This window comes from Centropristis striata, chromosome 6 (genome assembly GCF_030273125.1).
Source record: "Centropristis striata isolate RG_2023a ecotype Rhode Island chromosome 6, C.striata_1.0, whole genome shotgun sequence".
NCBI classification, from domain to species: Eukaryota; Metazoa; Chordata; class Actinopteri; order Perciformes; family Serranidae; genus Centropristis; species Centropristis striata.
Window position 1 is genome coordinate 10,937,321 of NC_081522.1, and position 25,680 is coordinate 10,963,000.

The 25,680-nt window shown below is 42.2% G+C and overlaps 1 protein-coding gene across 2 annotated transcripts in view; it reads left to right on the plus strand.

Moving 5' to 3' along the window:
* The window catches only part of syt7a (synaptotagmin VIIa), a 91,858-nt gene extending 66,178 nt beyond the window's left edge, over positions 1-25,680 (plus strand). For both annotated transcript variants that reach the window (XM_059335809.1, XM_059335811.1), the window contains 6 exons: positions 6,647-6,749; positions 9,617-9,884; positions 11,605-11,774; positions 12,118-12,232; positions 12,888-13,087; positions 14,627-25,680. In XM_059335809.1, the coding sequence (XP_059191792.1) occupies positions 6,647-6,749; positions 9,617-9,884; positions 11,605-11,774; positions 12,118-12,232; positions 12,888-13,087; positions 14,627-14,731 (961 nt within the window). In that variant the 3' untranslated portion in view covers positions 14,732-25,680. The remainder of the gene's footprint in view (positions 1-6,646; positions 6,750-9,616; positions 9,885-11,604; positions 11,775-12,117; positions 12,233-12,887; positions 13,088-14,626) is intronic.

The following is a 25,680-nucleotide window of genomic DNA, read 5'->3' on the forward strand; positions in this document are numbered from 1 at the left end:
ATCTTAGAAAGCTTACATGTAATTAGGATGTCAGAGTGGCTCGCTAATGCCTCATTGGTCTTCACTCATACAATTCTGTTGCGATTCAGTGAACCTATACAGTAGGTTCTCCTCCAGTGTTGCTATAAAGAGAAGCCACAATCCCCGAGAGCTTTGAATCTAGATCTCTCTCTGAGCAGCCAGCGAGCCGCCCAATGAGGATGCAGCTTCAGGACAGAGGAGGCGGGATGTATCCTTGTGCCACATTAACATTCAATCCACTTGCCTGTGGTCTTTCAATTATTCATCCATGCATGTTACATAATATTGTGTAAGCCAGTGGAGTTTCTCCTTGTTTGAGAATACATCTTGCAGATATTGATAAATATAGATGTATACTCTCAGCCTCAAAGATGTGATGCACTCAGGGAGCCTCTCAGAGTGTCTGTTAATTGCCAAGTGGGCTATACAATATTGCTTCATAATTTATGAGCTTATTACATTGCTTAACTTGACATGAAAGACAAACAGAGCGTATGGCGGTTATGACCTTTAACCTAAATCAATATAAATGTGTGTTTATTTAACGCCATGGCTGTGTGTTTGCGGTCCAACTGCATGAGTCTGAGTAGGAGGAGTTTAGCTTTTGTGTGGTGGAGGAGGGTGTTTGTTTAGGGCTAATGCAATTTTAGGTCATTCTGAGGTCACAATAACATTTTACAGCCCAGTAGTCAGGAAAAATGTTGGCATTGTAGGTTTCTGCAAACGATGGATACGTTATATGAAACATATTTGGCCTTTAGCGTCTGTATAAGACACACTGGGCTTTCAACCAATGTAAAAACATCCACATCAATTTAAAACTCTCAGAGGAAGTGATCCGGAACGTCAGGTGACGTAATATAAGTCACATCACACTGCGGAAAGGGAAGAGGTTAGTGTGGGGAGAGATGTGGACTGGAGTTATTGTAACTTGGACGTGAGTCGACTTAAGTCACTGTTTTGATGACTTGCAACTTGATTTGACAGAAAATAAATGATTTGAAACTTGACTTGTAAATTAAAGACTCGTGACATGACTTGACCTGAGACATGATGACTCAAATGACTTGTGTGTGCATTTTAAATAAATATTTAATATAAAATACTTGACATTACTAGTGTCTTTGTGATGGTAACTGTAACTACAACATCTAACTTTGTTCGTCATTTGAAGACTCAATCGGATCATCCAGAGCTAGTTAACGTTTAACGCCTGATAACAATTGACATCACCAATCAAGCCAATCAGTAGGATGAGATGTTGGCATTATAATATGACGTATATAAAAATGTATGTGTGTGTGCAAACAGACAGCAGTCCCAGGAGACAGTGGCTGGTATCCTGTTCATGTCCCTGATAAGTGAAGTTCATGTGATATCCTAGAAAATAGCAGTTGCTGTATTAAACAATGTTGGTAGCGTTGTGAGCTACTTGGTTAGTTTTAGCAAAACGATTGGGTTAAGAACATAGCTTAAAAATATTATGTATAATCAGAACTACTGGACACAGTTACATCTTGATGCATCTGCGGTCTGTACGCTACATAAACAGAACAAAAATTTCTCTGACTTTTTGTAGGAATAACTATGAATTGTTCATGAGAACCGCTTGGATGAGAAAAGGTTGCAGCTCACAATGCTAACACTTTATTCTGGTGACATTTTAAGGTTGTAAATTTAAGCCTTGTTTTCTATGATAATCAAAAAGCTGCTGTTATAATACTTCCAGATGATATAATCTGTTTGTACATAAACATGTAAATTGATTATGTTATGCTCTGGTAGTCTGCTCCTCCTGTGACAGGGGCTTTATGGGCTCGGCTAATCAGCAGAGTCCTCAGGGGCTCTGCTTAAGACTGTCCCCGAGGCTTCGGCTCCCTGTGGCCACCACACTCATCCAGACATCACAGGGGGAATGTTGAGATCCATTCAGTTACGTGCAAAGAGGGGGTGGGGGGGTAGATAGCACTAAGGCGGAAAAAAAGGAGTCACAAAGAGAGGAGGCAGAGGGTTAGTGCATACTTACATCCATCCATCCATCCATATGTCAGGGGAGGATGAGGGAATATTCAGGCTCCAAATCCATCTTCCTTCCACGAGAGTAGCAGGAGGGAGTACTTATTGTACTCTGCACATCCATGTGTTATGCGGGGCTGACGGCAGCACTCTAGCCGGCAGGTACATGCTGGTACACATGCTCATCTCATACATACAGATAGATGGATGGTGACTGGGGAGACGAGCTATTTAGAGCATTAACCCGGGACCCTTGTGTCCTGCCTCGGAACAGGTGGCACATCTGCAGCAGCCTCCACCTCAGAGGCAATTTCTGCATCTAATCTGTATTGAAAACATTTGGCGTGGCTCGTGTTTGGAGTTCTAATGGACTTTTAAAAATGTTTTGATCATTTTGCTCTTGCTGAAATTCCCCCGGAACGATAGGTTAGTTGTTTTAATTTGGCTTGGAGACATCACGAATGCTAAATTGCAGAGAGTATTGGGAGACCGTAAAGGGAGGTGGGGCTCAACTGTTGGAGATAAGGCAGACACTAAGCTCATCTTCGGATTCAAAAGTAATCATGTTTGCAATGCTTAACCGTATCGTAGTCAAAAGGGCAATTGCCGGCCACCAAAGTTAAAAGTAGTGTATCTAAAATATGGCTTCTAATAAAATGAGAAGAGACAGAAAACGGTGCTTATAAAGATCAACGTTTGGCACACACTGAATTGTCTTGTGGTTTTCTATTTCTATTTGAAGAAGCAGATGCACAGAAGGCAGCATTTAGCACCTCCCTTGTTGCTTCTTCCTGAAATGGGATTTCAGTAAACGATGCTATTTTAGACTCATTTCCAGTTCCAACATGCAGGAAGTAATTAGTTAACAGTGAAAGCATCCATATTTATACGTCGCAGCAGAGATTTTGGTCGTAGCCTGAGAAGCGAAGCAGCAGGAATGACTGGCTGACTCTAGTGTGAATGTACATGTGTTTCATGTGGATGAGGAGTTACGTAAGCAGCGCCATGCCTCACTGCTGTGTTTTTGACTGTGTATGATCCTGGGAAGAATGTGGCCCCTGAAGAATGATAGATCTTGTGGGCGGCTATGAAATTGAGCATAGACATTGAAAATACATCACTTCATGGTCTCAGGCGAGCGTGTTTGTTTGAGTGTGACATGTTTGCAGAGGGGTGGGGATGAAAAAAAAAGAAAAAAAAGAAAAAAAAAAGAAGAGGGGCTGGGTTGGGCTTTCTTTCTCGCGTCTCTCTCCAGCCTAGAAGTGGAGTGTCTATCCCCCCCTCCCCCTCTCTTCGAGCTGCTGGCCCTCGGTCAGGTAACAAAACAGGATAGTATCACAGGACGGTGAAACCCAAAGTGGCCCCGCCTGCCTCCATATGTCTGTTCATGTGTGTGTCTGCGAGGTTCTCACCCGTACCTGTCATATATCCTAAACCTTATCTTCTTTGTTCTCAGTGTGTTTGCCTGTTTGCTGCACCCCTTTTCTAAACACACCCTTTCCCCTGCGCCCACTCCCAACAACCTCCTGTCACACACACCCCGAACCCCCAAATGTATGGTCTGTGTTTCTAGAGCCGTTGCTATGCCAACAGCCCACTTTCTGTGCCTTAGCTGTGGGAGAATCTGATCTGAACTCGAGTCCACTCTGCCTCCCACTGGACACTGTAGACAACTGCAGGCTTTAAAGCGTCAATTTCCACATCAACCCCCAAAGGGGTCGGACAGAAAAAGCATTGGCACCAGAATGTAGCAGTTGTAGTATTACCATCTGCCACAATTAATATTGCTTTTTTAGAAAATTAAATAAGCTGAAACCAATCTCCATTTTCAATTCATGATATACTGTAGGATCTGGAGGAAGTATCTTGTTGTTTTCTGCAACAAATCCGCAGCTCCAGCCGCTTTGTTTAAACAGCCTGGAGGCAGCGCTGGAGCAGAGGACCACCTCAGGTGCTGTAGAGCAGGGCTGGTAGAAAGGCCATTCCCCTGGCTGCACTAGCTCTTACCTGAGAATGCACTGAACCCCTGAATGAAGCATGAAGAAGAATGAATAATTGAAGACGTTCACTCCCCCATTGATAGTTGGGAGGTGGAGGAGGAGGGAGGTGCCTTGCTTTACTTCAAACCCGAAGTCTCTCTCCGTGCTTTAGAGCTCTTTTGAGCTGATCCTCAGATCTTGGATTAATGTTTTACCCAGCCTTTTCCTCGCCTCTCAACCTCATTGCCTGCAGTTTAGAGTCTGTGCAAAAGCATAAACAGGCCCCTGAAAATGCAATTACCTCCCTTGGCAACTAATACAACTAACACCAATTGATGAATATTCCCTTCCCTTCTCGAAATGGTTAACATCCCTCCTTCCCCCCCGTCTCGCTCTGGTTCCTTTGCTGGTTGAAGTGATTGTCTGTTTGCTTGTCTTGTTTGCTTGCCTTTTCTGTCTGTCTATTTGTCAGTATACTTTCCCCCAGTTCTGTCCTTGTCTTCAGCAAAAATGTACACATTATTGCATTCAACATCAATTCTCATCCAAATTCGCAGTTTAGCGCCCAACAACAACAACAAAAAAAAGTACATTCTCTCAGTGAAAAGCTCGACAGATTGCTGGCCAGACAGACAGACTTTCTAACGGCTGCTTGTTTTCAGCCTGTCCAGGGCATTGCCTTCACTCTCTGAGTGACAACTACTTGCATATATTATATATGCACATGTAGCCAATGCCAGTTTGTGCTTTGGCCCTTGTGTCCGCAGTCCACACTTTTAGAGTGTTGCTCAATGGTTGGAAAACAGGTTAAACGTAAAGTTACCTTCTATAATTTGTTCTTCACTTCTACCCTCTATTGTGACACTCTAAATGTGCATTTCCTCTGTTCTTACTATTTGTCCCTTTTTGTGTTTTCAATGATATTATGTTTTTGTACGGTGTATCTATTCTTTATTTCTCTTTTCATACCTCATTTATTGTTTATTTTGAGCTCTACACGTAAAGAACGATGGTTCTTGCTCTCCTTTTCCTGGTGATCAATTGTATTTATTGTCTTTTTCTTTTCTTCTCTGTGCTCTTTTCTCCCTTTAGCATGTTTGCCCCTTTGTCTCCTGTTAGAGATATTGTCTGTGCATAGCTCTTTTTTTTTGTCTCTTATTCTTTGATACTTATCAGACTGACCAAACTAAGCCTCTCTTGTGTTTCCAGGCTTTCCTTCCTTCATTCCCTATCTTTTCTTGCAGCTGTTTTTCTCTCTAATGTGCTGGTGTTTGTAACAATCTCACTCTCTGTTTGGTTTTGGTTTTCGTAACCTCACTGTTCATGCTATTAATACTTTCTATCTCTTCTAATACAGATAAATAATTTTCAGCTTGCTTTTCTATTTCTTACGTTCCTTGTTGAACCTTCTATCTTATCTAAAGTCTTTATGATTTCTGTCCAGTGTGTGTCTGCAACTTCAGCATCCTCTCTACGTCCGCTCATTTCTTTTTCTCTTTGTGTGTTTGTTCTTGTTTTTCTTCTCTATTTACTGTTTGTTTATTGCCTAACAGTGTTTCTGTGTTCAGCCTCTCCATGTGCCTTGACCAGTCATCTATGGAGTGCTGTGTGTCCAATGTGTCACATTACATTGGCCAGGACTTTCGCATTTGGCTCTTTCTTGTTCTATCTTTCCTCATTCTTTCTTTAATCTCATAATATTTATTCTCTTTTAATTTGTTTTCCTCTTTTGCTGATTTATTTTCTTGTTGTTTTCATGATGTATGAACATAGAGGTTTTTCTCCCAGAATGTTTGTCCCACTTTAACGTTATGTTTCCAACAATCCTCATGTGAAGGAACTAAACTTAACACCTATTAACATTTGTACCGAAGTACCAGCTGTGCCATGGGAGATCTCTGTTCTCTCTTTTATGTTTTTATTCATATTTTGTGTTGTTGATGCAGATCCTTAATAACTGAGAGATTTAAACGCACAAACACTTTACAAGACTGTTCAACATCTGTCCTGTTAAACGTCTGGTCCTCTACATGTTGCTATACATGTCTGTCTGTTGTGTCAATAGTGACGTCATGTTGCTATACATGTCATTATACATGTGTGTCTTGTTTATGTCTGTAGAGAGAATAAGGGTTGATCATAAACTCTTTGGGGATTTGAAGATAATGAATTGGTTTCTATCAATTTTAAATTTAGTGGTTCTGTTTTGTGTTCTGTCTGAAAATGTGTTTGTTTACTTGGTGGAGGTAACTTTCTTGTTAGAGATATGGATGTTTGCCACACTGGACATATGCATAGTCATCTCAGATTCCAAGTTTCATCAAACACAATTCACCGCATCAAATGTCCTCAGTTCTAGCGCCCATCGTTAATCTGAGGGATCTTTGGCAGATTTTTATTTGGCTTCGCTCATGATAGCTAGAGAAAGCACAATCCACTTTGAAGTGACATCTATCCAAAGCAAACTTGGACTTAATTGGTCGTTTCAGATAGGCGGTTTTCAAGTGCCAAGCAGGTGGAGGTTGGACTCCCTGTGTGCTCAGACATTCTCTCTTTCTAGAGACGAGTTAGCTTCTTTGCACATGTCCTCGCCGTTTTCCTTCTGGGTCAAGCTGTGTTTCTGCTTACAGGGGCAACAAGCCAGCTAACAGCCCCAAGGGCCAACCCCCTGATGCTGACGGCCACTCCTCCGTCACTGACCTGGCCAACTCTCTCACTGGAGACATGGTGATGGTAAGACCCTCTATCCCACCACACATCCACCCAACATAATCTGAGGATAAACTGGGTTAAGGCTGTGCAATTGGTTCAAATACTTGGCAAATATTTTGTTAAAGCACCAATAGAGAAGCCTTCAATATCGCTTCAATATCAATATACAGGTATTTGGCAAACACTATAGTGATATCTGATTTTCTCTATAACGCCCAGCCCTAAGGTGGGTGTTATTCTATACTATTTATTGCCCAATATATGCCTTTTAGAGCCAATGACTGAACTGACACACGCACATTGAATCCTACTGAACATGTAAGCCTTTAAAATTATCAGATAAAAAAGTTTGGCACTGTTACCAAGTGTGACTCAAATGGGAGTAACTAGTGAAACTGTATGGGACTATTTTTGGCTGTGGATGAAAATGTGCTAATTGGTAATTATGGTAGCAGTATGACGTGTGTGGGAATGACTCAAAGCAAACTAAAGGGCCTATATTTATTCTATTGAAAGAGCATGCAACCCAGTGCGACTCTGTGGCTCATTTCATGTATTTAATAGTTTTTCGACAACAATGCACCTCTATTGTGAGGAAGAATAAGCTATATGAGGCTTTAGCTACACAGACAACCATTATTAGGAATCAGTTCATTGTCAGTTTTTGGGCTTTTGTTGACAGTAAAGAAACTATAGCATTTTGCCAGACTTATTTATGCAGAGAAATGCTAAAGTGGCACTACAACGATTAAATACTGCACTTCCAAACATGGGGGACTCAAAAAAGACATAAAAAATAAATTGAAGCATGGAAAGACCATCAGATTCAGTCAGTCAATATATATAGTCCCTATTATGTTTCAAGTTCCAAAACACTAGACCCTACACCCTAAATGCTTCAGTTTTATAAATCCCCACCACCACCACCACCACCACCACCACCACCTCAGTTTATAAAGCATGCTTTAAAGTTATCTCAGAGTTTTGATAAGGCTGCAGTTAAAAAACACACACCAGTCCTCCCATTCATTTTAATGTGGGTAGGGCTTTGGCGGTGGAGAAAATGTTGAAACAGAACCAACTTTTGGAGAAATGCATCCTGGCACACTGTGGTGGCCGATCCAAATCGCCAAAAGTGATTAGAGTTACAATCAACGTGGCCAGTAAATGCTAACAGCATGAATGACAAAATACAAAGTACATTATGTTTTACGCGTAGTCACTCAACTTGGCCTTGCACCAGCTTAAAACCCACTGTTTTAGTGGACCCACATCCTAAATGTATTTTTTAGATATGTCGATGCAGACAGAAAGTCACTCACAGGACGTGGCATGCTGGCAGCATGGCGTGGGGAACACAACAGAGACTTCACCGAATTGGGCCATTTAAATGACATACTCACACCCTTGCACTAATCGCCACAACGCCTAAATTGGTATGAATGCAGCCAAACCTTGATGACATCATCTGGGTTATTGTCTCATGATTTAAAGAGCTCCCTCCACAGACATGATACAGCTGATTTCCCTGGCAGAGCAGTTTTCCTCATGATGAGTAAACTAACCTTGACATGATGATTCCAGTTTGGTGTGGAAGAACTTAACTTGTCTGCCAACACCATCCGACATCTTTGGTGATGAATCAGGACGCCAACTGTGAGCCAGACCTTATCAGCCAGAATCAGTGCCCGACATAATTAATGCCCATGTGGCTGAATGGAAGCAAATCCCTCCAACCGGCTTCCAAAATAATTTGGAAAGCCTGAAACCAGAAGAGTGGAGGAATCTTATCGATGCCAATGTTTTTTAAATGAAATGTTCAGTGATCACATACTGTATTTGTGTAATATGCAGTTGTCCGCATACTTTTGGCCACAGACTGCATGGGTTAGCTCTTAGTCAGCAGGTAGGACAAGTGTTGCCGAGTCATCCTCGAGCCAGGTTGATTTAAAGCTGCACGTGGTAATAAGAGAGCCATAATAGGAAAAAAACACACTGGCAGTTCCTACAGCGGCAATCAAGCGAGACAAGCCCTCCAAGGTGACTCACACTGTTTGATAAATTAGACTTGGAATATTTCACACTTGCTCTGCCTGTCACTTCTAAAACCCATATTGACAAACGCAGAGTGAATGAGTCTTTTTCTGCTTTGAAACTGAAGCTCTGACCTAAAGCACTGAAATCAACAGTTTCAGGTAAATCCCTGACAGACATGTAAACCAGACAGAGGGGTTCTCAAAGTATCAGAGCATCAGCATATCAGCACAAAGAGTTCTTATGAACGGCTTATCTCCCACAAACTCCTAACGCTTCATTCCAATCAATGCTATTGTTGCAGAGAGAGAAAAATGTGAAGGACAGAGACAGAAGGTGGAGCCACAGGGAGACAAGAAGTGACCACAAAGCCGAGCTACAAGTACAGAATGCCAGCCTTGAGCTGTGCTTTCGTTCTCTCTGTGCTCCCTCTCCTCTTCTCTTTCTGTTTGCCTCTCTCTGTCCGCTGCCTTCTATCAGATAGTGGCCTTTTAGTGCACAGCAGTGATAAAGCAGTCAGAGTAGCTGTGAGAGAGAATGGGAGGTCTAAAGCTCCCCTATCTTCAATCTGAGCACCTCCTGCCTCTTAAGAACATTAGAAAGGAAATTAAACTCTCTCAGTCTTCTTAATGTCAGACCAATCTCTGCCTTTGAGCAGCTGCTTGAGTACGCTGTGATAGAAATGCAGCTCTAAAATCTCCTCCCCTCACAGCTTCCCTCTGTCACGGTCTGTGTACACGTGCTTCTGTCAGAGAAAGTGTGTGCCCTTGGACTGAACTTTTCATGTGCGTGGCTGTTGCTGCATGTATTCATACTTGTTTGACTGTATTTGTTGCCCCTTGCCCCCTCCGCAGCTGTCTCCAGGTTCGGAGGATGATGACGGTGAAGGACCGATCAGTGAGAAGCTGGGCCGGATCCAGTTCAGCATAGGCTACAGCTTCCAGAACACAACCCTCACCGTCAAAGTTCTCAGGGGCCAGGAGCTCCCGGCCAAGGACTTCTCCGGCACCTCCGACCCCTTTGTCAAAATCTACCTACTGCCCGACAAAAAGCACAAGCTGGAGACCAAGGTCAAGAGGAAGAACCTCAACCCCCACTGGAACGAAACCTTCCTGTTTGAGGGTCTGTGTTGTTTCCATTCAGCTACTTCTCAATGAGCTACTGCAACTGTTGTTGCATATTTTTCCTTGAAATTTTGCCATACTACTAGAAACATCTCCTTTAATTCTATCACAACCTCTGAAAACTTGGTTTAAAATGTGAAAAATACCCTAAAAACATGAAATATTCATGACTAAATAAGCAAATTCAAAGTTAAAACTAAAGTAAAATAAATACATTATCAAACATGTATTAACAAAACACACAAAAAACTAACTCTTGAGTCTCTTGTGTCCATATAAAACAATATTTTTCCTTATAGGAGGCCGATTGATAAAATAGGTTTTCAGGATCTATTTAATTAATCAGTTTTGCCAGTTTGAGGAGAATGGTTGCAATACTTAGCTGTAAATCCTGTTTAAAGCAATAATTAGACATTTGACATTTGCTTTCTTGCTGAGAGTTTAATGAGATGATCTATACCATTATCTGTACGGGAGCAGCCATGGAACGGACTGCAAGGGCAATTGCGCCCTGTCAATGTGATAATTGCCCTCTGTGGGGACAGGGTCACAGCACCCAAAGGAGCACCACTAGTCACCTGACCTTGCAGCAGGTGGTTCACCCCCCCCAACACACACACACACACACACACACTCTCTCTCTCTCTCTCTCTCTCTCTCTCTCTCTCCTTCTCCACTCTTCAATTTGTTGCTCTTCATCCATAAAATCTGGCTCAAATAAATACAGGCGAATTCAATTGAGTGAACTCATCCACATCGTCAAAATCATCTAAATATTCAGCCATGATATTAAAAGTCTTTTCCATACCAGCTACCCTTTCTGTACTCATACACAACAAACTCTTTGCTTTCACCGTTTTCTTCAGGTGTCAAGTCACCTGTCATTAGTTTTTCAGACACTTCTCCTCTCCTCCTTAGACTAGACCAATTTGAAAAATTCAGCCACTTAGACACAAAAAAGTGGGAATATATGGTCTATGGTAAAAAAAAAACCCAGAAGTTTCCCTTCAAGCTAAGCTAACCCATGGCTATACTATAGAACTCTATTTAATGGATAAAATGTGAGTGCTATCGATCTTCTCCTTTGTTGCTGAAAGGCTTTCTGAAACGCTCACTCACATACCTAAGTTTACACCATCATTCCATTAAATGTTCATGGCAATGACAAAGAGTCATTTCTCAACGCAGAAAGCGCATTGTGGGAGCTGTGTGAAAATTCACAAACAAGGTGTGAAATAAAAAAAAATGCATTTATAAAACCTCCAACTCAAAATACTACAGACAGGTTTTGTTAAAAAACATTTTTTATATATCTACATAATTTCTTCAACGCTGCACACTGCAGATGTTTAGCAGCAGCCACGCAGAAAGCAGAGACGTGTCTCACCTTTGTATGATCTGAAGTTGTTTCATTATGACCATTGTGCCTGGATGACAGCGGAATGGTAAAATAGCCAAAAAAATGTTCAAAAGGCTCTGAAATTAGAACAATAGCCAGCACTCTTGGAAAATGAATGAGATAGTTCTTTGTGACTAGAGTATAATGATCCCTCTCAGTCATTTGAGAGAGCGCTGGCTGGTCCTGCAGTTTTTGAAATGCACTTTGGCCTTTGCCAAATTCATCCCTGTTAGCGCAGTGCACATTACACTGCCCTCTCTGTACTGTCAAGAATATGTTTTTCACTCTCTGTAACTATCCGTTTCTCTCTCTGTGTTAGGCTTCCCTTACGAGAAGGTGAGAGAGCGCACTCTATACCTTCAGGTGTTGGACTACGACCGCTTCAGCAGGAATGACCCCATTGGAGAGGTGTCAATCCCCCTCAACAAGGTGGAACTGGGCCAGATAAAGACCTTCTGGAAGGAGCTCAAGCCCTGCAGTGATGGCAGTGTAAGAGAGGGCGGGATGGCCATCAGGCCCAATCATGATGCGTCAAGTGCTTTCATTCAGATGTTGTAATTACAGTTTTATTAAAAAGTGATGCCATTTGTTGACTGCTCTCAGCATGTGAGCTTGATTGACGTAATGTTAGGGTGAGCAACGGGTTCAGCTAAGCCAGTCTGGTCACTGGACCATCTGTGTTTGGTGTAAGGTGTTAGAGCAGAAAGGCCAGTGATGTAAGATTACACAACGAGCTAGTGAGTAATCCCGAGTTTGATTTTCCCTTATGAAATCTGATATCAGACTGGCTGATTCATACGCCATTGTGTTTGTGTGTGTGTGTGTTCCTCAGGGGAGACGAGGAGACCTGCTGGTGTCTCTCTGCTATAATCCCACTGCCAACACCATCACTGTGAACATCATCAAAGCACGCAATCTCAAAGCCATGGATATCGGGGGCACCTCAGGTATGTTTGTTCAGGCTTTTCTTTTTCTAACCCTTGTTCACCCATCTGAAGCCCTTCTTACGACATTGGAAGCTTCATCTTCGTGTTCAAACATTTGCTGACCCGTCCGTGCAGAAGACGCTTGCCGTCTGGCTCCTAAGCCGGGGTTGCGCCCGTAGATAGCTGCAGCAGCAAGGTGACATTACATCAAGCATCTCTCCCTTGCCCTCGATCTTTCCGGCTCTCTCTCTCTCTCTTTCTGTATATCTTTGAGGATCTTCAGCCTCCCAGCCAAATCTGTGTCAGCTCAGTCTGGTGCTGGTTTTTAAAGTATCAAGTCTCGCTGTGAATTGCTCTCTGTGGCATATTTTTGTAAAATTACTGCTTCCTGTATTAGTGGCAGCAGTGTCTGTTAGTATTACAGAATATGATAATGCTCCAGAATCGGTAGTACAAATCCCAGGCCCTATTTCCATAAATACTTCCTCATTTGTATTTTTCCTAGCTCAGGGGATAAGTTGACCTTGAGCTCAAACTAGGTATCTGCTTCCCTGCTGCCTTCCCTGACTTTAACAATTAGGAGGGTAATTGCATACATGACACAAAACTTCACCTTCCGTGGGCAACTTCATCCTCGCTCTCATGTAAACTGCTGTTCTCTGTGTCCACGCTGCAGATCCTTATGTGAAGGTGTGGCTGATGCACAAGGACAAGCGTGTAGAGAAGAAGAAGACAGTGACGATGAAGCGCTGTTTGAACCCCATCTTTAACGAGTCCTTCCCCTTCGACGTGCCCGCCCATGTGCTGAGGGAGACCACCATCATCATCACCGTCATGGACAAGGACAGGCTCAGCCGCAACGATGTTATCGGCAAGGTAATGCTTCGCAGTACTCGTTACAATAAATGTGATAAATGTTCTTGTTTCTTCAAGGTCCTATGGTTTAAAATGACATTTCTATGTCTTTTTTAAAAGAAGAAAGCAGGTCTAGGGTTCTGTTTTAATGCCTTGAAAGTATCAAAAGAAATACACACAGACTATATACAGAAACTATGCCTAGGTTGTAATGTCACAGCTATACTATATGTAGGTAGAAAGTGTGGCACCATCAGGAGAGGCAAATCCAGCAAATGTTTAGGGTTCCCCTAAAAATGTTGAGAAATGCCCAGACAGCCACTCATATGACAACACCCTTATACATCCTATAAAAGCACTACACAGTGCACCATTTTACACAGCATCCCAACTTTTTTGGAATCCAGCTGTAAGACAAATTGTTACGGACTTGCCCTTTCACCTGCCTGCTAGTTATGTGTTTATGTAATACAGTTTTGTTGTGCTATCACCTGTTGCAAGTTTATTGATGTAATTATGTTATGTTTCTTTGATACAGTCTTTTAGAGGTGTGCTATTTTTTATTTTATATATATATATTATATAAATAAATAAATAAATATATATATATATATATATATATATATATATATATATATATACATATATTATTGGAAGCACATTTGGCCCACAGCTAGTGCTATACCAATAAAATAATTATTAAATAATTATTGATATTATTATTATTATGTAAACATGTTCTGGTAGAAACCCAAAATACGGGTGTGACAGGCATAATATGTCGCCTTTAAACTGCAACTAAATAAAGGGGCTTTAACAGAGCGAGGGGTCACCACTGAGGTCAGTTAACTTTGAACTGATTCATTCACTTGCACTTTTCACTGGGAGTAAACGAGCAGATCAATGAGGAACAGCATTAGCTTCGAAGTTCGATTATCTGGTCAGCAGCTAATTCACAACCTTTATTAGTTAGAAAATCTCACTGGATAAATCTTGTCTCGGTGTGAACCGTTTCCTCAGTTTGAAAGTAATAGTTTGACATTTTAGGAAATACATGTTTCTACTTTCTAGCAAAGAGTTAGATGAGAAGATTGGTGCCACTTTCGTGTCTGGCAATTAAATATAACGATACAGCCAGCAGACGATTAGCTTAGCTTAGCATAAAGACTGGAAGCGAGGGGAAACTGCTAGCCTGGCTCTAGTCTGGCTCTAGCAGTTGCCAGGCAACGAGCGGAGACTCCAGGGGATTTCCATCCAAGAAATAGGCTTCATTGATTAGGGCTTCAACTGCAAAATATGTTCTAAAATCCATAAGTGATGCAGCCTGTGAGAGAACTGAGACCACGCTTCCTCCTTCATTTCATTACCTTTCAACTCATCGCTGCTCTCGTGGACCAGATGCTCAATATCTTTCTGAAAAGGCACTAACATGTCTGAATAAAAGATAATGATAACGTAATTGGCATGTCTGAATAACAGAAAGCCAGTTTAACTTACCCACATACTCTGTATCTGAAGCAGGTTAAGATGATTTTACATGTCTTCTCCTCTCTCTCTCAGATCTACCTATCGTGGAAGAGTGGACCAGCGGAGGTGAAGCACTGGAAAGACATGCTCGCTCGGCCGCGTACTAACGTTGCCCAGTGGCACGCTCTCAAGGCCTGATCGCACCGCCCAGCTTCCTCCATGGCCCCTTCCCGCCTCTTGCTCCCCCGTCCTCCTCCCTCCCCTCCTCCCACTCCCGTCCTTATGCACAAGACTGACTTGCTGCCAGGCTGCGAAACACGGGTACAATTAGCCATCTGCTCTCTTAAACCTTTAAACTCTTTTCTTTTCAAAATCTCTATTCCTCTCCGACTTCTTCTCACTTCTTCTGTTGCCTCCCTCTTCATTCCTAGTTTCTGTGTCTCACCACTTTGCCAATGGTCCCCCTGTTTCTGACTGTCTGTACGTCTGTCTGTCCTTATGCACTTTGCCTGTGGAGATCTGATGATCAGTTTCTTTGTCGACCCCTTGGTTCTGAACTGCACTGCAGCCCCCCGACCCATTTAAGGTGCCAGTCCCGTGGGATCACAGAGAATCTTAAGTAACGATCTAATCTTATATAATACTATTGTAAGACTATTCCAGGTACACAATACTATACAGTATGTACAATATGTACATATACATATGAATATATTAGGCGAATAGATTGGCAGAACTCCCCCTATACACGTGATTAATATACGGTATGTTATCCATAGCCTGTCAGCTGTTTCCCATCTCTCCTGTCTCTTCATTTGTCTCCTTGTCACCGTCTCAAGTGAACAATATCCTCTCCCCATTTCAGTCCTCCCTCCTTTTACTCAAAAGTGGTTTAATGTTCAGCTGAAGTTGTGGAAGGCAATCAATACTCGGTGTGTGATGAAACCAGCTGAACTCAAGATGGGATTGTTGATACCGCTGTCTCTTTTTCTCCCTCCTCCTTTTCCCCCCCTCTCTATGCTCTTCTTTATCACTTTTTCCCACTTATTGTTCCCTCTTTCTCTTCCTCTGGCACAATATTAGTGTTTCCAACCCTTTTCTGGACCCCCGCCCCCCCCACCCAACCTCCCGTTGTCGTCTGTGTGCTGTGGGTGCTGTGCTGTAGCTCCAACAAAAATAGAGATTAAAAAGAAAAAAAAATAAACTGAACTTTCCGGAACTGGGAAAGCGGGAACACAATAAACTTATGAAATGGATCGCTCCTGATTTTACCAGACAAAAAGCCTTGACATGGAGAGAGAAAAAAGAAGATGAAAAAAACAAAAAACAAACTCAAAACCCCCATGATACGATGATGTCATTTTTCACAGCATCACCAACTGAAGAAACCAATTTAAAATCTTCCAATTTTAAGATGAAAACAGAAAGTTTGCGCTGTTTGTGCACACTTGTGTCTGTTTATCGATGCTATGAATTCTTTGTGCTGCCCTGTGCTGTTGTCTTGTGCTGATGGGGGTCGACCTCCTCCAGTTTCGACTGTAAGGTGTGCTGCGGTGATGTGTGCCTGTTGCTGTGTGTGTGTGTGCGTGCATATGTGTGTGTGTGTGTGTGTTCACAGGAGCAACACAATTCAGACTCGGCAGAAATCTTCTTCTCTTTTCTCTTTCTCATCTTGTGCTCTTCTTGCTCTTCTTACTGCCATTGTTTCCCCATCCTCCTTTTCTGCCCTGCCTTCTGAACGAAGGCACAGGGAAGTTCTATCTGCACTTTTTGAAAATGTAATAACAATAATAACGGTGATGACAGTTTTGATGATGATTACAGTACTGGTGAAAATTAAGGGAGGAGAATCTGAAAGGGTGAGCAGCAGTTGGGGAGAGGAGATGTCCGCTCTGTGATTTCTGGGTCTGGAGACAAAGTGGAGGACACAGAGGACGGATGTAGGGCTCTCATCCTCCTCTTTTCGTGCCTCTTTTGTCCTCTGTGTGTGTGTGTGTGTGTGTGTGTGTGTGTGTGTGTGTGTGTTTGTATGTCAGCTACCAGACTCCTGGTGGCAGGCTGCTAATGTCTGAAATGTCAGGCGAGGATGGAGAGATCAGGCTCGTCTGCTTGTCACACCGAGGTCTGGCCAGTACAACAGTGCTGTTACACGATGTGCTGATGAACAGCGAGCATGCACAGAGCTTTAAACAAGAATCTCCTGCATGAGTCTGTGATGCTGAACCATCGGTGCATGTTTGTAAACAGTGAGACAGATGTGCATTTTGGCTTTAACGCCGAAAGGAAAAAAAGAGAGGGCCTCTGTGAGTTTTTGTTGTTGTTCACATTAACTACGAGCAACTGTGTATCACAGACGGTGAGTGTGATATTAGATGATGGTCTGATCTGCCGCTGTGAGATACTGTAGAAGCAGATTAGACATTATCTCTTCCCTGAGTGCTTGAGAGCACCACAGAGTGTACTGGTAGCTGCCCTGCTTGTCAGGCACATTCAGCTCAACTCGATATTTCTGTAACGTAAATAAAACAGTCACAAAGCACCAACATGAATACTGTCAGCCATTAAGAGCTGCTCACACAGACTCTTTCTCAGTGTACTCCACTGTAACTGTCTGTCTGTCAGTCTGCATTTTCACATTCACAAAGTCTTGTGAAGCGTAATCCTGTAAGGATTTGTTTTTTTTTACTGGGAGCGGCTCAGTTTTTTATGTCTTAATGAGCATCCAACTTTCAAAAATCTCTCCTGTTAGACTGACTTAGCAAGCAAATATAATCAGTTGCTTGCTTTATACTCAAAGCATCACTGCCTCTGTTAATGCAGCATTTGTAGTTCCTGATAACTCTGACCGCATTAAACTCCACGCCTAAAATATTGAGGGCCCCACAGTGGATTTTATTTTCTCCTGTCTTAACAGGCATTAATCGAGAAAAATATCTTTTGTGCTTGTTTTGATTTATGATAAACTGATTATTTTAAGATTATGTAACTGTAGTCTAATTTGCACCAGGTTAGTCCTCGTCTGGTGTCTCTATAAGCGGGTCTGGGCAGCACACAGTGTGCTATGAACGCGTTCTGGGCAGTGTGTTTCGTGTGAGACTCGGTGCTGGCTGCCGTAATGCACTGATCCAGTCCAGCACCCTTCAGAACAATTGGCCAGCCGTGGAACAGGGCCCACTGTTTTGACAGCCACTGCCTGCAGTGTCACAGCACATTACATTCCCATTAGGTGGTCAGAAAGGAGCAATATCTGCTTTCATGGACCTAAGGGACTCACTATTTGCAGAGGTAATACTCGCTAAGAATAAAACACAAACTATGTGAGCGCTCTCATTAGTAAGCATGAAGATGATGGACAGGGATAAAGGCCCGTCAGTCAAAACGAGGAAAATAATCAGGAGGCGATTACTGCGTGAAGCTGTGAAAACCAAACGTGGCTTGAATGTGCAGGTGTGCAGGTGATGAGTCAACACAATACCTCTGCCATTTCCTTTCACCAAGATTATGTGTAGCGCACAGAGTGATAAATTGCCATGCTACGAGGGTTTACAAAGCTTAGTCATCAGTGACCCTGTAAACTGGAGGATATGGTTTTATTTTTAGTAACATGAGGCACAGCGTGATGTCGCTGATCCTCGAAGGTAGACTGCAGGGTTTTAAGACTTACTGACTGCTTTTGAGTACAGACTTTAAATGTAAATCTGATGCACGGTATTTTCTATTTTTAAAAAGTTAACTGGGACGGCCATTGAATAATTAGTCAGTGACACATGGGCAGGGGCAAGAGGTTAGCGAGCTAAATAGAACGGTGAAATGCCAGAAAATGTGTTTCTTTGTGTAATTTTAGGACCCATTGTGTTTAATTGACGTTGGCTTTACTTCCTCATTGTTTGGAGTCCCGAGGACACCACAGCTGTGCTTGTAAAAACAATAATAATTTTTGCAATTTTTCCCATTAAAGTGGCTTATAAAATTACAAAGTATCAAGTTACAATTAAAATAAGGATTTTTGAGAATGATCACCCAAATCTGCAGTTTCCCTCGAGAACTTTATAGTTTCAGCTCATTGTTTTAACTGTCTGGGCCAACAGTTTTTGTTTTAGGTCACTCTCACCACTTGAATGCCATCATTTTAGAGAAAAAGCTCTTAAAACTCACTGAATACTATCTGCTCATCACCAAACAACGACAAACACAGTCGACTCACAGAGACTCACTAGTGATCATAGTCAAGAATTTAGCAGCTAAAAAGACAGATGTTACAAAAACAAAGAATGTTGCATTTCCTCCTGTAGCTATTCCACATACAGTAGTGTAGTTTCTTATTCTGCCATTTTCCTATTAATCTCTCTATTAATCTCACAAGAAGAAATACTTCATGTGCTTCATTTTCATAAAATTAGAAACATTTATTAAATATTGAGCTGATAAAACAATGTGATGTATTCCTTGGACAAGCCCGTGTGCAAATATTCATTTAGCAGGTATCTAACATTTATCTTAATTTATCTACATAAAGAGTGTTTAAGTGACTATTCATGCTCATGGTCACAAGTTCACTATCACTGCTAAAAGGAACAAGAACATTATAGCGAAATGTGATTGTAAAATTGCTTTTACTTTTATAAAATTCAGTTTTAAAAGTTGTTTACTTTTTGGGGACACTGTGTACCACAGTGACATATGATTCATCACGGAGTACCCAGAAAGTTGCACAGAATAACCAGAAGTCTCAGACATTATGTTCTCTCAGCGCCAGCAGTCACCCAGCAGCACCATTAAAATGGATGGTGAGCTCAGAGCCAAACAGTATAAAGGAGAAAGCTATTTCCACATCCAAGTTTTATTATTCTGCCACCTGTCTCACACCTCTAAACGTATTGCGTTTTGTTGGCACCAACACTGTCAGCAGCGACCTTCAACAATCCCGAGCTCATGAATACAGCATGGCAGGGCTGCAGATGCTCCCAGTCAAGACTTTTCCAGACTAACTCCACTCCATGTACTTGCTCTCCTTGTGTTCAGCCTCAGCTCTGTCTTTCATCAGTGTTTCATTCCCCGGTGAAGCCACAACTGCTCTGTGCAGGTGTGGATAATTACAGTTTGATTACATAGGTTTAATTCAATGAGAGAGACACAGCCAACACTGCCCACAACTTTGCCACCGAATTAAGGCTCTTAAAACTGACTTTGGAGTTATGCAAATTACGTTTTTACCCACTTTATTAGATTTTCACTTGTTAGATTTCAATCTGGACGGTGTTTTCTAATTTCTAATTTCAGGTTTTCTGAAAACTTCTTCAACTTATGAAAAGGAACTTTAAATTTGTGTTGATTTTGGCAGCCGCTGTGGACAAAAGTGGTTGTAAAGTGTGTCATAAAGACCTTGACCTGGCTTGCACATGCATTGTTTTGGAAGTGAGTGAAAGAAAGATGCAACTTATTTTTACTAATATTTTTCTGAAAAGCATATGATTAATCTGTTCTATTCTATTAACTGTCACATGACTTTAGTGAAACAAAGTAAAGGTTGTTTTAGCCAACAACGTACATTGGTTACATCTCATTGTTCCAATGGCCCAAGAGTCCAAATAAGTGATTATTTGAACCCAGACCACTTCTTTCCCTGACTTTAACCAATTGTTATTTTTTCCCTAAAACTAACCATTACTTTATCACAGTATTGTCACAAGAAGCACATCAAAATATACAGTGGAACCAAGATTGCTTTAACTCAACTCTGTTAATCATTCTGGATAGTTGTAAGGCCAGCAGGCACTGGACTCCAGTGTGTGTTTTGTGTGGAGAATTGAGCCATCGGAACATTGAGCAGTCCCTGGTGCAAACATAGACTCTTCAGGTCTGCGGGTGATAAATTGTTTGGTCTAATTTTGGAATTCAACCTGGAGAGGGGAATCTTCTTTCGTCTTTTGTAGATCATTATATAATTGAGACTGGAGTCATGTGCATCAACGAATTTCTTTGTGCATTTTGAAGATTTGCATGAGAAATGCACGATGGAAACCAAAATTCTATAAAACTTAAATGTGTAAAAAGTTTAAACACTTGCTTGAGGTGGTTTTTGTCTTTTTGGAAAAATAGTTAATGCTCTAAACAAGAGATGGAAATGCTTTTTCTGAATAGGTTCTGAAGTAGCGAACATTTAACTCACATGACTGGTCAGCTGTTTCTGCACTGCCATGAAAGAACAATTATAAGTTGCCCAATGGAATCAAGTTTCTGAAGACATTTTCTCTCGTTGGTAGCTAAGCAAACTCTTGTTTTGTTGTTTTTTCTTTCTGTCGCAATCTCTACTTCTTCTACTGTTTACTGACGGATTAGCCTAGAGCAAAACATTACACTGCCATCTTCTGACACTATGTAAGATTATGCAGCTTTGTTTATTCTCTATATCAGTTGATGGAAACATCCCTGATTCACATTATCAAATCAAAATTTTGCTTAAAACACTTAATTCACTTTGACTCTAATGGAAACATGAGTTAGAAACTTTTTGTAGGTGCTTTAATTAAAGCCATTGTAAACATTATTCTAGCTAAACATCAGCGTGTTAGCACTGCCACTGTGAGCATGTTAGCATTAGCATTTAGCTCAAAACCCTGCTGTGTCCAAGTACAGCTTCATAGTGCTGGTAGCTGTCTCCAGCAGCTTTATTTAGTGAGGGAGAAGACTCATCTCCTGGACTTTTATCTTCTGTTTATTTAGGAGATGGGTGTGTCCAGCCCAAATTTATCATAGTCACTTGCAGCCTTCCCTTCACTGTTTACTTTGTAAATAAGTGAAAGCTTTATTGGCTCAAGGGGTCACGCCTGTTTGCCAAGGGATTAGCAGAATATTCTTCCGAGGCTGATATTGTTTGTCCTTGTCATTCTCGCAGCCTATTTCTTATTCTGCGACGCTAGTTTTCCTTGATGGATATGGCTTTCTTATGATGATCGTCAATGACTCACTGTATTGGAAAGGTGCCTGCTTTGCTGTAGTTTGTGCAATATTAAATTAAAGGTACACTGTGCTTTGTCTTGGAGAGCTTTAGGTGTGTGTGTGAGTTAAAATCAGACTATAGTAATCTCATCCTGGAGCGACCGCAGTTGATGTTTAATTCTGCTGAATCATATTAAGACGGCTGAGTCAGCCTAGAAGTATTCTGGGTCACCTTTATCATTTGTCCAGTGTGTGTGTGTGTGTGTGTGTGTGTGTGTGTGTGTGTGTGTGAGTCTCACCCTGTGCAGACAGACCTCACCTCCTCTAACTCACCCTTTCAATTGTTTTAAGCATCTGGTGAAAACCAATGTGACTCCTCCCAATCAGGGTTTGAGTAAGCATTATTTGAATGGTAACAAAAATGAATATGAAAAACAATAATGAGTAATAATATATTTTTCTTTCTGTTCACATTTGACTGTTGGTCAGTGTGTATGTATGTGTGTGCTTGGTGTTCTTGTGTTGGGTTTATTTCTTTATAAAAACGTGATAAGAAAAATCCTTCTGTTTTTGGAAACTTTATGTAAATATCGTTGGTGAAAATTAACATTTGTTGTATGCCGAGTTTTCATTTGTCACTTGAAATGATGAAGAAAACAATGATATTGATGAATAACAGTGGTGATGTTGATGATGCTGAAGCTGATTATACCTGCCCTTCTTGAATAAGGGCTTTTGATGTCCGCTGTATTTTTGTTGGAGGTGTCGTGAGGTCGGGGCAAGAGAAATAAGGGAAGGAGTGCTACCCAACACATCCCAGGCCCGCTGTAGCAACACTGCCACATACCTTTTACCCCCCACCCCCTGCACATTTTCAGGAAATAGACTGAATGATGTGTGGCATGAACTGTAGCCTGTCTTATTTACGCCATAAAACATCTTTGTATTTTTGTTACAAAAACAGAGGCTGTGTGAGAAGACTGTTCCCCTCCCTGTGGAGTCAGTCTGCCCCGGTCGCCTGGCATCACATCTCCCCCTGTCTGCTTATAGGCTTGGGGATTTACTGTAATGCCATTGTGTTAGACGGGGATTGGCCCTGTACTGACACTGATGATGCCTTCCTCATTGAATTGTGAGTCATTATTGCTTTGCTGGAGGCCATACATGGGGATGGGCATGTATGGAGGAAGGAGTAGACTCCACGTGGAAGGATGTACATCATCCGTCTGACCCTGTAAAGACAATTTGCATGCTTGTGATTCAGCCTCTTATTCTGGGGTTAGACTCATGATTAAGCACAACTGACTGCCGTGAACTCACCACATAATGTTCTTGTCTCCTGCTTAGTCAGATATTTATAAGAGCTCTCAAACTCCAGCAAAAAGAAACTGCGGATTAGTGCTATAAACTGGCAGACATCGTCGAAATATGGGGGTTTAATCATTTAAAGTAAATGAGGGAGAATAGTGGGAGATTGATTTTTCCAAATGACCAAAATGTGCCCTGTGCCTTCACGACAGACATCTATTCAGCCCACTGCTGCATCCAAAAAATAAAAAATGCACAGGGCTGTAGTCCAGTTTTTTTCACTGCAGGTGTTTGCACACCTACTTCCCTATTTTCCATATGCCACAGCCTTATGTATCTGGCAGGGCCTGTGTACAGTGCAGGGACGGAGCTTATCAGTTTCGTATTACTTTTAGGACTGTCTCCGCCGCAGACGTGATACGGTACAGCAGATACTCCCAGCAGCTGTCTGAAGGAAGGACAGTGGATACAGTCCTGCCTTCATTTGTAATACCATCCTTTAGAGGGACTCCCATGGGGAGCTGGAAAATACACACAGACGTACACAAACACATACACACATACACACACACACACACACACACACACACACACACACACACACACACACACACAATCTGTCATTTCTCAATGCACTGAAAATGAATTCTCCCTAAATCCAGATCCCTCAGAATACGTGTCTTTCCTTCCTCGCTGGTTGTAAATAGACTTCGGTTAGAGCAGCCTCTAACTCCTGCCATATTGTGGACATTTTTAATCAGGTAGGTAATAAGCAATACACTTAACGCTTAATCTTAACGCCATACACTGAAATATTACTTACCGAGTCCCACGGTGACTCTTTTTGCGTTAAGGGATGTCGAGGGTAACACTCCTGTTTCTCCACCTCCTTTCTCAACTTGCCATGGCCCACCTCTTCAACAAAGAGTGCTCTAACTTAAAACACACAATTGTGATGTGTACAATCTAATTTAATGTATTTATTTATGTATTTTTGCCAACTTTGTATAGTGTATAAATATCTATAAATATATGAAAAATGACAGTACTGTATAGATTTTAGCTGCCTGGTAAGGTTAATAGTATATACTTGGTAGTCTAAAAGAAAAAGCGTAGAGCTGTTCAAAAGCCAGTCATTGAGAAAATGCTTTCTGTAAAACCCGATGCCACTGGCTCTTTTTATATCCTAGGTTTCGTTTCTGGTTTATTTATTTTTTTATTGCCAGTGGGATCCAAAGTGTGTGTTGTTTCTTCTTTTTTCGTCCGTTTGTTTGTTAATCGGTTCGTTTGTTGTTTTTTCTTGACGAGACACAGCGAGGTTCTGGCAGCCAGGAGAGTGCAGTGGAACGCAGACTGGGACCCTGTGCAGTAGTGTGTGTATGCGTGTGTGTGTGTGTGTTAGGTGTGTGTCCGTCCATGGTAGTGCTAGTGCTCTCTGTGCAGTGCCTCCCTCCTCCCTCCCTCTCTGATGTAGTTTGTCATGTGACGCAGTGCGTGTTAAGGTGCAGGATGACTGTTGGCTGAAGCTGGCAGATGCCCTCTCTCCTCCCTCTCTCTCTTTGTGTGTCTCCTCATGTCCACTCTGCTTCTTCTTCATTACAACGCTTCATCTTAATCCTCCACCAAGTATAGATTTCCACTTCCTCTGCTCAATTGCTCATTTACTCTCCCATTCAGCTGGTAATGCATACACCACCAGAGTCTAATTTCCCAGTAATCCATGCTTCCTCATCTATCTGTGATTCTTTGTCCATTAGCAGCTCTCATCCGTCACCCTCACCTTGCTTTTTCCTCCAGAGCTCTGTGGACCAGAGAATGATTTAGCACAAAAAAGAGAGCATCCACCTCATCCCCTGGTCATACCTTCATGTCCTTTCCTCTGTTTCGCCTTTGACCCCCTCTCTGTACTCTCGGAGGAGAAGGGCGGCTGCCGGCTCAGCGCACAGAAACACAAAGCAGCCATATTCAGATGTCAAGCACAGAACTGTGACTCAAATCCATGTTGTGGTGGCTTCAGTGCCGCCCCGTTTGTAGCAAGAGAAAGAGAATAGCCTTAAAGATTGGACCAACTACACAAAAAAAGTAGTGGGATATGTGCATTTGTAGTGGACTATTATTACCTTCCCTTTCCCACACCAGATTTATTACTCAGTATTCCGACGTGTTGCTTGGTTGCTCTGTACATATCTGTGTAGTACTTCTGTTGATGTCCCTGTGTTAGGATAGTAACGGGTTCTTACTGGGCGGCCTCCGCAGACGTCCTCTCACCTCCTATCTCGTCTCATTTCCTCAAAAACTTCAAACATTCCATCTTGATCTCAAGTGAGAAACATTTTAAAGATTAGATTATCACGTAGGCTGGGAGTAAAACAGCAGAGGGACAGAGACACAGACATTTCCACTGGAGCCATGATAATAACCAAGACGTCTTGTCTGTGTTCACGTCCCTCTGAGGACTGATAGCACACTCAGCATAAAGGCCTTCACACTCGCCTCTCTGCTCCTCCAGAACCCACCTTCACGCTGACCTCACCGGGCGCTGACAGGTCAGCGGCTCACCGACCGGTTTGAGGAGCCACTGACCTCCAGCAGGGTGAGAAGGGTGAGGTAGGTGAGGAGGCGGGAGAGCCCTGGGAGGCGACAGAGAGGCTGGTCCCTGTGGTCACTTCCTGGGTAAGGAGGGAAGGGAGCGAGGGCGTCTCAAGGTCAAACCCAGTAGCACTTTGGTTTTGCGTTCCATGTTTTTTTAGCCTCTCCTGTTTTTTGGCCGAGCGGACTGTGATCTTACTGGTTGATTTTCTCGTTCTCCTCCACCCATCAGTGTTACAGAGTGTGTTGGGTGGACGGAGCCATGGAGCTGAGCTCTGATTTTGTTCCATATTAAAGAATCATTTTTACTA